The 13,110-nt window shown below is 38.7% G+C and overlaps 1 protein-coding gene and 1 pseudogene across 2 annotated transcripts; both read left to right on the top strand.

Moving 5' to 3' along the window:
- Positions 1-6,911: 6,911 nt before the first annotated feature.
- On the top strand, positions 6,912-10,332 carry LOC132165396 (SNW/SKI-interacting protein A). Of its 2 annotated transcripts, XM_059575938.1 has the most exons (3): positions 6,912-6,998; positions 7,408-7,637; positions 8,249-10,332. In XM_059575938.1, the coding sequence occupies exon 3, from the start codon at positions 8,302-8,304 to the stop codon at positions 10,120-10,122; it is 1,821 nt and encodes a 606-aa protein (XP_059431921.1). In that variant the 5' UTR covers positions 6,912-6,998; positions 7,408-7,637; positions 8,249-8,301; the 3' UTR covers positions 10,123-10,332. The 2 variants fall into 2 exon arrangements, with proteins under 2 accessions (XP_059431921.1, XP_059431920.1); XM_059575937.1 differs by lacking the exon at positions 7,408-7,637.
- A 537-nt stretch (positions 10,333-10,869) lies between these two features.
- On the top strand, positions 10,870-12,477 carry LOC132165397 (pentatricopeptide repeat-containing protein At1g77170, mitochondrial-like; annotated as a pseudogene).
- Positions 12,478-13,110: the final 633 nt, after the last annotated feature.

The raw sequence follows: 13,110 nt of genomic DNA on the forward strand, positions 1-13,110 counted from the left end.
CGAAATCACTATATATATCATTGAATTATATTAAATTTAAAATTCCGAAAATGTCATTATTAAGTCTCGATAGTGTCCTAACCAAGTCTTGGCATTGTCATGACTAGGTTTCTACGATGTCCCAGTGAGTCATGACCGAGTCCCATTGGTATCCCGGTCGAGTCCAAACTGAGTCCTAATAGTGTCCTAGTCAGGTCCCAAACGAGTATCGATGGTGTCCTAATTGAGTCTTGGTCATGTCACTACGGGGTCCCAACCGAGTCCTAACAGTGTCTCGGCAAGGTCCCGATGGAGTCTCGATCAGGCATTAGCGAATACCAATTGAGCCCAGCAAGCTCCTAACTCAATCTTGGTTGGGTCTTGGCAGGGTCCCGACAGTGTCTCAATCTGGTATGAGATAGTCCCAATTGAGTCCCAACGAGGTCCTGACCAAGTCTTGGTTGGGTCTCGATGGGGGCTTCGGTTAGGTCTCAACAGTGTTCTAACCAGGTCTTGACGATGTCTTTGTCGGGTCCTAGAGATGTCTTAGCGAAGTCCCGACAGTGTCTCAATTAGGTATTGGTGGGGTCCCGATTAAGTCCCGACAATGTCCTAATCGAGTCCTGGTTGAGTCTCGGCGGGTCCCGGTTAGGTATCAGCAGTGTTATAACCAGGTATCAATGATGCCTTGGTTGAGTTCTGTCTAGGTCTAAGTGGGTTTTGACCATGTCCCACCGGTGTCCCAACTGGGTCCCAGCAACGTCTTGGATGGGTTTGTCGATTTGAAAATCATATACTCAAACTCATAAAATGGTTTATGGTTTAAAAAAATGGAAACCATTTTTCATAATTTAAAGAGGCTTTTTTCATTAAAACCGAGAAATATTTTATGTTGACTTTTATTTTACATTGCACAAAACACTAAAAAATACAAAATATATTTTTCAAAAATCATTTTACGCCGAAACAAACGAATTCATAGACTTATGTGGATTTCACATAAATTTAATGATGGATTCGCCAATTCATAATATGAAATTGGTGAAAAATAAGATGAAATAATGATTTTTATTATTTTTCAACTATAGGCCATTAATTGTTGTGGATTTCCATCCGTGTTAAATTACTGATGTGACCCTATTTGATTAAAAAAAATGGGGTAAAGTCCATATACTCCCTCCAACTACTACTTAATTGACAATGTTTATCCCAAACTTTTAATTGTGACAATGTCCCCCAAAACTACAAAAACATTGTCAATGTCCCCCAATGACGAAACTACTCTTAGTAAAATAAAAACAAAAAATACTAAAACTTTGAGAAAAAACCCAAAAAGAAAAAAGAAAATATAAAATCCAAATTTTAAAAATTTTAAAAAATTGAAAATTTTCATTTAAAAAAAATAAAATTTTTCGTTTTTTAAAACATAATTTAAAAAAAAAAATCGTTTATTTTTAATAAAAAATTTGGTTTAAAAAAAAAAAAAGCATTTCCGTTTTTTTAAAAAAAAATCTTTTTTTTAAAAAAAAATTAATTAATTTTTTAAAAAAATTTATAAATGTATTTTTGTCTTATTGAGAAATTTATAAGGGTATTTGTGTATTTTTGCTAGTATTGGGGTGTACTTTGATAATGTTTTGATAGTTTAGAGAGACATTAAAATTTGAAAAAACATTGTCAATTAGGTGGTAGTTTGAAGAGGTATATGAATTAAAAAAAATAAAAAAAAATAAAAAAATTTGAGTATGTTTTCTCGACCACGTTCGTAAGGGCAGCTGCCGACGTAGTCCAAGAGGTTTTGGAAAACTAATTTATCCCTCTCCCTAGAACCCTTCGGCCCTGTCGTCAAATCCTGAAATCCCCATCTCCCAATAACCTCATAATGCTTGCAAGGTTCACTCCCATCTTGGAACCTGCCTAATCTCCCAAATAACCTGATAACGCTTTGAAAGTTCACTCCCATCTTCGACCTTGCCTAAGCAGATCGAGCCACCAATTCGATTCGAAGAGGGCGATCAAGCCTACGACGTCTCACGCTCATTTTGAGGGTCAATCCTTGCTCTCACTCCTTTGATTTAAGGGTTAGTGTTTCGTTGAAACGGTGTTTGTTTCCCCGATCTAGGGTTAGGATTTCATTATTTTGAGCTTCAACATTGCTGGTCAGTTAGGTATTTCTTTTAATAAATTTATTTAATTATGTGTTATTTTTTTGGATTGGGTTTGCTTTTGATATTATTTGTGAAAGTTGGTTTGATATATTTATTTGCTCGCAAATGGGAAATATCTGATTTGTATGCTCTGCATGGTCTCCAAGAATTGGTCGAAAAAGAAAAGAAATTAACTTATGGATTTTAATTCACTCTTTATGTTCTGCTTCAGTTAGAAGGCAAATGAGTTTTAGAAAAATGAAAAAAAAGAAAAAAAAGAAAAAAAAAAAGGAGCTAGTTGTGACTAAGGGTGTTAAGAGAGCAAGCCGCTTGCGAGTGAATTCGGGCTAAACTCGTGCTCGACTCAAATATTAAATGAAGTGTTTTGTGAACACGAATCTTGGCTCGAATATTAAATGAAGCAAGCTCGGTTCGACTCGGCTAAACTCGTGAGCAAGCTCATATAAGGCTCGTCTTGTTTATTAGGCTCGACTCGTATATTTTTTAATAAGTAACAAATAACAATATATAGTAAACATTACTCAATAATAACAAATATATTATATACCTTTGTTTTTTTGTTATTTATGCATATGTGTTTATATATATGTAAATATTATATAAACACACACACACACACATATATATATATACTAGTGGGGATAGCACTAGCAATGCACGTGCTTGGTTCTCAGTGTTAAAATATGAGAAATAGTTAATTTACATAGCACACAAAATCATTCGCTTGTGGAAATCGATCAATCTTCGTTTGATAGCTCTTCAACAGTAGTAATATTGAATCTTTGGCATGGTCCTTCACGTCCATCAATCAATGTAATTCTTAGCCGAATAATGAATTGTTGGTTTGAATAAAGTCTTGCAAGACTTTCTATATCAGTAATGCCCTCTTATTTATAGGAGAATAAAAGTAAGATAGGTTTGATGAATCATAAAAACAATGAGGAAAATTCATGTTGTAAAGGTTCGACAAGAAGTTGAAGGTATTTGTTGGTACTATTAAAAAAGTGGAAGATATTGATAACGTATATTCATAATATTGAGTAACAAAAATATTTTTTGAGCCATGACAATTTTAATTTTGATTTTTTTCTCGGTGCTGTATTACATTAATTTATTTGCTGAGCATTGGAAGAACTTTTTTGCATCTTCGCCAAACAAAGATGCGACTAACAAACCAGTTGCATCATGTAATTTCACATGTACATGACATCTAAAATCATATCATAAAACATAGAAGAAAAAAATTTAGGGATATGATGTTAAAAGTATAAAATTTGTTCATTTTATATTTCCAAATTAAAGAAAAGTCATGTAGAAGTAGATTGTTCATACCGTGGTTGTCCAAAAACATTTGTTTCCATGCAGTTTAAACAAGCAAATGTTTCATTAACTTCTACACATATAGTTTTGCTACATTTGTTGCAGGCCATGTACCAAAAATGTTATTGCAAGTTGTTGACAATGATTTTTGCTTTGACCTAAAAGATGGAGTGCTACATTCATTATTTGTTGGAGTTTATAATTTTGATACAATTGTTTTTTGCAATAAGGTAAATATAGAAAGTTGATTATATATGAGTTTGTGAGAAAGGATATGTAAGATTTTTATACAACTCATCATGGACCAATAGCTTAGACTTTTCTTTTGTTTACGGATGCTGCTTTTAAATTTCAGCATTCCAATTCATTTCACTGAAAATTTAAGCATTATTGGAGAATCCACTCGTATTTCTCGATCTTACCTCTTTGCTCTGGACAATCAAAGAAAAAAAAAATTTAACAAAACCCATCAAATTTCACATAGGAAAAATAAAAAATTTAACTATTAAAGTCATACTCTGATATCTTTGATACACCTCTGTATCAAACAAAACCCACCAAGAGAATTGTGAAAAACCCACCAAACTCAAGAAACCCAGAGAGCACAACAGAAAGTAAACCCTCACCTTCTCTTTCTTTCATCGTTACTGTGCATGAACCGCACCAAATCTCTGTTAAACGCATCTTCCAAAACGGAATAACACAAGCAAACTAACAAAAAAAAAATCCAAACAAAACCCACGAAAAAAAATTATGAAGCACATAAATAAGCTCTACCAAAAAAGAAATCAACTTTTTTTTATGAATCCTTGCCTCTTTCATACACCCGTTTCAAACAAAATCCACCCAAAAAATCGTCAAAAATTCATACAAAACCGACCGAAAAAAAAAAAAAAAAAATGAAGCACATAAATAAACACTACAAAAAAAAGAAATCAACTTTTTTTTTTTAATTATTTTTATGAATGATTACCTCTTTGATACACCTGTTTCAAACAAAACCTACCAGAAAAATTGTCAAAAATCCCTACAAAACCCACAAAGAAACTCATCAAGCACATAAATAAATAATATTAAAAAATAAATCATTTTTTTTTTTAATAAATCCTTACCTAGACTGCGACTTCTCCTCTCTCTTTCTTTCACCGTTGGTGTGCAACAAAATCGACCGAAACAATTGTGAAAAACTCATACAAAACTGAGGAAAGAATGTTGAACAATTAAAATCATTTCAAGTTGGTCTCACGTTATAGGATCCAAATCGTCTTTGTTGGAGCCCAACCGCCGGATTTGTTGAGAGAGCTGGAGCCGAAGTGAAATCGCTGTTATTTTCTGAGAAAGAAAGAGAGAGGGAGAGAAGCGATTCAAAACAAAAATGAGGAAAGAAAATTGAACAATAAAAATTATTTGAAGTTGGTCTCACGTTACCAGATCCAAACCGTCTTTGTCGGACCCCAACCGCCGGATTTGTTGAGAGAGCCGGAGCCGTAGTAAAATCGTCATTTTATGAGAAACAGAAATAGGGAGAGAAGCGATTCGGAAAGAGAAATGCTTGTAAGGGTGCGTTTGGGAATGTGTTTTTAAAAAAATAATCTGCGATTTTAAACCAAATTGCAATTTTAGGGTGTTTGGGATTGCGATTTTAAAAACGCAAATTTTAAAATCGCAAAAAAATCTGCGATTTCCATAAGCTGATTATAGGGTGCTTATTTGAAAAAGTGCGAATTTAAAACAAAATTACGATTTATATTAAAAAGATATTTGACACAATACCTATCTTTTTTAGAATGGGAATGAAAAAAATACCAAGAATACCCACCTAAAATATATTAAAACTTTTATTTTCTCTTTTTTTATTTTTTCTTCATTCTCTCTATCTTGTTCATCCTTATTGGTAATTTGGTCATGAAACTGCAATTATATGCTAATGTTATCCAAACACTCAATTGATAAAAAAAAGTATTTTTTAGTATGTTTTACCAAACACCTGTACGATTTTAAAAAGTAGCAATTTTTAAAATCGCACTTATTGAAATCACACTCCCAAACGGGCCCTAATAAAAAGTCCATATTTTGGCAATAAATGTCACGTGGCAAGCATTTTAAAATGAAAAGAAATATCTGTTCTCTCTCCTACAGGCTTGTTAACCCCAACTGGGTTAACCAGCCTTTTTATTAAAAAAAGAAAAAGAAAAACGCGTACCCCTCCCACCCACATTGTTAGAGCATTCCCAGCAGACTCCCTATAAGGGAGTCTGTTCCCTAAATTTAGGGAATATGTCTAAAAAATTGCAAAAAACGTCCCACAGCAGATTCCCTATATGGTTCCTTAAACCATCAGCTGCTACAGTTGAACCCAATGTTTTGGGTTCAACTGTAGCGATCCACATGCTTATTAAATTAGAAAAAAAATATTCTCTCTCCTCTCTCCTCCCGTCTCACGTCTCTCTCACCTCTCTTTCTCTCTCTCGCACCACCAAACCAGAGATCAAACCAGACGTCTCTTTCTCACCTCTCTTTCTCTCTCTCGCACCACCAAACGATCAAACCAGAAACCCAGATCGATCAAACGAGATATTTCATACCGAATCAGAGATTTTAGGGATTTCAGACCAGAGATTTCAGACCCATAAATCAAATCAAACCAAAGAAACCCATAAATCAAATCAAAGACACAAGGCGTCAAGGTATGTGAGCGCCGATTGGGTCGCAGTTGGATGGTGTCACGTTGTGCGAGGGGCTGGAGTCGCTGTCGATAAAGAACTCGGCGGAGTTGGACGACATGGGGTTGATAGCGATCGCGAGGGGGTGTTGGAAATTGAAGAAATTTGAGGTGGTTGGGTGCAAGAGGATCACAGGGACAGGAGTGAGGACATTAGCTTCCTTGTTGGGAGAAGAAGAAAAGGAAGAAATTACGGGAAGAAGAAATGGGTTGCTGCTGTGCTGCGCTGCATCGGAAAGAAAGAAGAAGTAAATATGAAGGAGAGAGAAAGTATAAATTAAAGGAATAAAATATAAAAAAAGTAAAATAAAAATATAATATTTTAATGATATAGGGAAGTATTTAAGGAAGCTATTGGGGAGTAAATTGATATAAGGAAGTAAAAAGTAGTTTGGATCCTTAAATTTGAGGAATATGATCGGGTAGCTGCTGGGAATGCTCTTATCCGGCCTTCTCTCTTCCATTCCCCTCTCTCTCTCTTTCTCCCAATAGGCTTGTTAACCCAACCGGGTTCTCCTACAGGCTTGTTAACCCAACCGGGTTAACCAGCCTTTTTATTAAAAAAGAAAAAGAAAAACGCGTACCCCCTTCCCACCCACATCGTTACCCAGCCTTCTCTCTCCCATTCCTCTCTCTCTCTCTCTCTCTCTTTCTCCCCCCCCCCCCCCATATCCGGCTGCCGCCCAAATTCGCCGCCAGTCACCCATCCAGCGCGGCCACAATCCACCGCCCCTGCCACCACGAAGAAGAATCAGGGCTGATCATACAAAAACTGGCAGGCCGACCACTACCCTAACCTGACATTTGAGGTAGGCTGAATGGATATAGGATTTGTTGGGCTGAAATCTTGATGGGTTTTCTTGTTAGGACCGATTATAGTAAGATTTTGTGGTTTTTTTTGTTTGATTTAAAACATGGGTAAGAATTTTTGGGTATATTTTGTTTGTCATTGGGTAACCGATATGGGTTTGGTTCTAATTTTGTGATTTCTTTAATTTTTACGGAATTTGGATGATTGATTTTCGGATGGAAGGTTGATTTTTGTTGAGTACCAATTTCCTTGGTCGATGTGTTGAATTTTTTGGGGAATTTTAAGCCGAATGGATTTAGGAGAAGTTTCTTCGGTTATTCTTTGGTTTTATATATATATATAGAGAACCCAAATTTAACCTAACTATCATCTCTGATCTCTCCATTCTCTCGACTCTCCTCTCACAGTCTCCACCATCCTCCTCGCCTCCTATCTCTGTTGCCGCTCCCACCACTCCCCCAGTGCCCCCAACAGCAACAACCACCACCACCGCAGCAACCACACACCTCGACGCCTGGCTGAAGCTGAACGGCTCGTGCCCGGTTTCCAGGAACTTGCCGCTGCCAACCCCGCTGTCCACGCCGCTCTCGGAGGTCGTTTCACTCTTGCAGTACGCCGCGGATCGGAGGCGGAGGAGGTGATAAGATTTGTGGGTTTTTCTTTTCTTTTTGGGTTTTTTTTTCTCCGTTTCTTCTTGGGTGGTGGGTGGTTTGGGGTTTTGCCGTTTGATGTGTTTGTTTGGTTGACCAGAAAAATGTGTAAATATTTTTGGATAGATAGGTATTGGGGTTTCTGTTTTTTACTGAATTATTGTTTGTGTTTGATGAAATTAGAGCAGAAAAAGTATCTTTGTCTTATTAAACAGGTGGGTGTTGGTCTTTCACATAATATTGAATTCTAGGATTGAATCATTTTTGCCAAATACATGTACATATACATCCCAAAATTAATTGGGCTTGAGCTCGAGCTCGAATAGGGTTCCAACCCTATCGAGCCGAGCTCGAGCAACATTTCTAGGCTCGTGTCGAGCTCGAGCTCGAGCCTGGCCTCAAAGTAAAGGAGCCGAGCCCGGACAAGCCAAGCTCGGCTTGTTTACACCCCTAGCTCGTGCCTAATAGAAATAGAACTAGTCGGATTCTGTTGTTACAAATGAGTTTTGGGTTATATATTTTCCTGATGAAAGGTTTACTATCTACTTGCATCTCTGCACGAATTGATTTTCCATTATTTTTGGGGGTTTATTTGCAGGTCCTCACCATTGAAGCTCTATTGGGTTTTTCGATATTGAATAGCTTATTAACATGGCGGCTTTGAAGGAACTTCTTCCGGCTGCGAAATCAACCACAACTTCAATTTATGATCACTCCAATGATCCATGGTTCAAGCAGAGATTTAGTTCCTCTGAGGCGGAAAAATCCTCTGTTGTCAAGCTCAATCCTGTGCCTCCTTACTTGAAGCGTGCGGGTTTTGTTCCTCGAAAGGTAGAGGATTTTGGGGATGGGGGCGCATTTCCAGAGATTCACGTAGCTCAGTATCCTCTCGACATGGGTAGGGACAGATCATCAAAGCCCGGATCGAAGATTCTTCCTGTTACTGTTGATGCCCATGGCAATGTTGCCTATGATGCGATTGTGAAGCAGAATGAGAATGCGAAGAAGATTGTTTACTCGCAGCATAAAGATCTGATACCAAAGGTTCTGAAGAATGATAGTGACGAGACAGAAGCTGATGAGGAGATTCAGAAAGAGATTGAGGAGACTACACAAGAGACAAAAGCTGCACTTGAAAAGATTGTGAATGTGAGATTGAGTGCGGCACAGCCAAAAAATGTACCAAAGCAGTCCACTGAAACAAAGTTTATCAAGTATAAGCCATCACAGCAATCGGCAGCATTCAACTCAGGTGCTAAGGAGAGGATAATCAGTATGATGCAGATGCCTGTGGATCCACTTGAACCTCCTAAGTTCAAGCATAAGCGCGTCCCAAAGGCTTCAGGGTCCCCGCCTGTGCCGGTGATGCATTCTCCTCCTCGGCCTGTGACTGTGAAGGATCAACAAGATTGGAAGATCCCACCTTGTATTTCAAATTGGAAGAACCCGAAAGGTTATACGATCCCACTTGATAAGCGTCTTGCAGCTGATGGTAGAGGCCTTCAAGATGTTCAGATCAATGATAACTTTGCAAAGCTTTCAGAAGCTTTGTATGTTGCAGAGCAGAAGGCTCGAGAAGCAGTAGCCATGAGATCAAAGGTTCAAAAGGAGATGATGATGAAGGAGAAGGAAAGGAAAGAGCAGGAACTGAGGGCGCTTGCTGAAAAAGCACGTGCTGAGAGAACTGGTGTGGCACCCCCGGCGGCTATTCCAATCCATTCTGAGAAGAGAGCCATGGACAGTTCTGATATGAGAGTTGATTATGAGCCTGCTAGGGACAAAGAGAAGGATTTCCCAAAGGAGAGTAGGGAGGAAAGGGAAGAACGAGTTCGACGCGAGAAAATTCGCGAGGAGCGGCGCCGAGAGAGGGAGAGGGAGAGAAGGTTGGAGGCCAAGGATGCTGCGATGGGAAAGAAGAGCAAGATCACAAGAGATAGAGATCGTGATATCAGTGAGAAGGTTGCTCTTGGCATGGCTTCTACTGGAGCAGGAAGAGGAGGAGAGGTTATGTATGACCAAAGACTGTTCAACCAGGAGAAAGGGATGGACTCTGGATTTGCCACTGATGACCAGTACAATGTGTATGACAAGGGTTTGTTTACTGCTCAGCCAACACTGTCAACCCTTTACAGGCCAAAGAAAGATGCCGATGCTGAGATGTATGGAGGTGCAGATGAGCAGTTGGAGAATATCATGAAGACTGATCGCTTCAAGCCTGACAGGGGCTTTACAGGTGCTGCTGAAAAAGCCGCTCCAAGAGATGGGCCAGTTGAGTTTGAGAAGGTGGCTGAAGAGGCTGATCCATTTGGACTGGATCAGTTCTTGACAGAGGTGAAGAAGGGTAAGAAAGCCCTCGAGAAAGTTGGTACTGGAGGGACAATGAAAGCAAGCGCAGGGTCTTCAATGAGAGATGGCTATGAAGGAGGAGGAGGTTCCAGTAGAACTCGTATTGGGTTTGAAAGGGGGCGTTAATTAGCTTTCTTTCTTTCTTTGCTTCTCTCTCCTTCTTGGTTGGACTCGTAGTAAACGAGTTCTTAGTGTCACTTGTCTTATTGCTCAATCAGCTTGTAGTTGCAAAAACGAATCCTAGCTCTTTGAAGCGGTTGTATGAGGATATTATTTTTGTTTGCTTACCAATGTACTATTTTCCTTTATTAGTTGCAAATAAGCTACTATTTCTCATTTGCTGCTCGTGCTATACATGCTCGTCAATTAGAAATGTTGTCTTAAACCAATATTCATTTAAGTGGTGCAGTGGGCTTGAAACTACAATGCATCTATAGGGTAAGTAGTAGCGTACTATGGCTTTGAAGCTGATGACTTATTCTGTTTCACTTCCTTCGCTATATACTGTGCATGAGACTAGGAAGCCTATATGAGTTGTTTGTAACGTGTCAGGAGACTGTATGTGTTTTTTGAATAGGTAACCGAGCAGGGACTCTCAGCTTTAGATAAATTAGATGCACCATACACGTTGGCTAGAAAAGCTAAGTTTGAATTGTTTTAGGTATCAGTTTGTTTGATTTGTTAAATTTTTTCTATGTGAAGTTGTGAGCTTTCAGAGCTGGCACCAATCTATTAGTTTGCCTTTTAAGATCATTTTGTGGTTTGGTTATGCCTTTTTTTTTAGGCTATTCAGTAGTTTCCGCCTTTCCTTGCCTTTTTTGGGTACAAAATTCAGCTCACACTCAAGTTGTTTTTCTTTTTGGCTGATGCAGCCTTCAGTTCAGTACCTAGGTTGCACTGCCAGGTAATTTACTCCTACTAGATTTATGAGCTCCATTCAGCCCCTCCTGCTCAGGCTTTCTAAATCACAGCCACCCAAATTCCTCACAAATTTTTCCCATCTCAATCAAAGCCTCTCAACAACTAGTAGCGCCCCCTTTGACACTCAATTCAATGCTGAATCTCCAACAAACGTGGGACCCTATGACTCAACTCAAGATCCAGCAAAAATCATTGCGACCCAATTGCCAAATTGCAGTAACTTACTAGAAGTTCATCAAATTTATGCACATATTCTCCGGACCCAACTCCTAGATTTGTACCCTGCACCATTTCATTGGAACAACATTATAAGATCATACACCAGGCGAGATGCTCCTAGCAAAGCGCTTTGTGTCTACGTTGCCATGTCACGAGCCGGGGTCTTGCCCGATTCTTATACGCTTCCAATCATCTTGAAAGCCGTGTGTCAACTTTTTGCCACTGAGATTGGTCAACAGCTTCATTCTGTGGCCATAAGGCTCGGGCTGGAGTCCAACGAATACTGTGAGAGTGGGTTCATCAACTTGTACTCAAAAGCGGGAGAATTTGAAAATGCGCATAAGGTGTTTGAGCAAAACCGTGAGAGAAAGTTGGGTTCTTGGAATGCAATTATAGGAGGCCTTTCTCAAGGTGGGCGTGCCAAAGAAGCGATAGAAATGTTCGCGGAGCTAAGGAAATGTGGGTTCCTTCCAGATGACGTGACTCTGGTTAGTGTAATATCGGCTTGTGGAAGTCTTGGGGACTTGGGTTTGGCTCTTCAATTGCATAAATGCGCTTTCCAAGCTAAACCCATTGAAAAACCAGACATTTTGATGTTGAATTCGCTTATAGACATGTATGGAAAATGTGGTCGGATGGACTTGGCATACAAAGTATTTTCGAGGATGGAGCAAAGAAATGTATCGTCTTGGACATCCATGATTGTGGGTTATGCGATGCATGGGCATGTGGATGAAGCACTAGAAAGCTTCCGGTGCATAGAGAGGCAGGAGTGATGCCAAACCACGTGACTTTTGTTGGGGTGCTTAGCGCTTGCGTGCATGGTGGGACGGTGCAAGGGGGAAAACATTACTTCGATACGATGAAGAATGTTTATGGGATAATGCCCCAATTGCAACATTACGGGTGCATGGTGGATTTGCTTGGCCGTGCAGGGTTGTTCGAGGAGGCTAGAGAAATGATAGAGGGGATGCCGATGAAGGCGAACTCAGTAGTATGGGGGTGTTTGATGGGTGCCTGTGAGAAGTATAGGAATGTGACGATGGGGGAGTGGGTGGCTAAGCACTTGCAAGAATTGGAACCTTGGAATGATGGGGTTTATGTGGTTTTATCAAATATCTATGCCAGCAGAGGTTTGTGGAAAGAGGTTGAAAGGGTAAAGAGAGGTTATGAAGCAGAGAAGTCTTGATAAGATTCCTGGCTATAGCTTGGCAACCAGTTCATAGTGAATTTAATCATTTAAATTATTATTTATCCAAAAAACTTGAGTTGACAGAAAAATATGAATTTAATCGTTTATTTTATGTTCTAATAATTATATGAGAAATGAGAAAGGAAAATAAAATCACCTGTGGAGCATAAAGTCCTGGCATTTGGAAGAAATTCCTATTGCTACTTATTGTGGCGACTGTAGTTGTCTTAATACCTGAAAACTTTGGATTCATAATTCCTTCTTGTGAAGAAATTTACAGGGCGTTGCACAATAGTTAGCAATTACGTCGAGAGTTCACGTCCTAACAACCTCAACTGTCGACCTTACAAATATTTTCCTTTATTACTTGCAAATAAGCTACTATTAATTTAAACTGAAAGTGTTGTCTTTAAACATATTCATTTTAAAACTATAATGCATGTACAGGTTGCAGACTTGCAGGTTAAGTGGTGTACATGGGCGGAACTAGCATTTATAGTTTGGGTGGGGGCAAAAGTAAAAAATAAAAAAATTTGGAGGGCATATTCTAATTTTCAAAAATTCTAAGGAGATTTTTAAAAAATTTTGGGAAAACATGGCCTTACAACATACTGTAGTTTTTTCAGAGCAACTAAGCCAAATTCGGTTGGAATGTCTTTAATGTTGCATTTCATGTTAAATAATTTGTGCGCCAATTAGGAGAAGCTATTCTTGTATTGAAGTTAGCATGTTTTAACTTTTAGCTCTCCATTTATTTTAACACTAATAGGAGCAAATAAAAA

The sequence above is a fragment of the Corylus avellana genome, chromosome ca11, assembly GCF_901000735.1.
Source record: "Corylus avellana chromosome ca11, CavTom2PMs-1.0".
Lineage (NCBI taxonomy): Eukaryota > Viridiplantae > Streptophyta > Magnoliopsida > Fagales > Betulaceae > Corylus > Corylus avellana.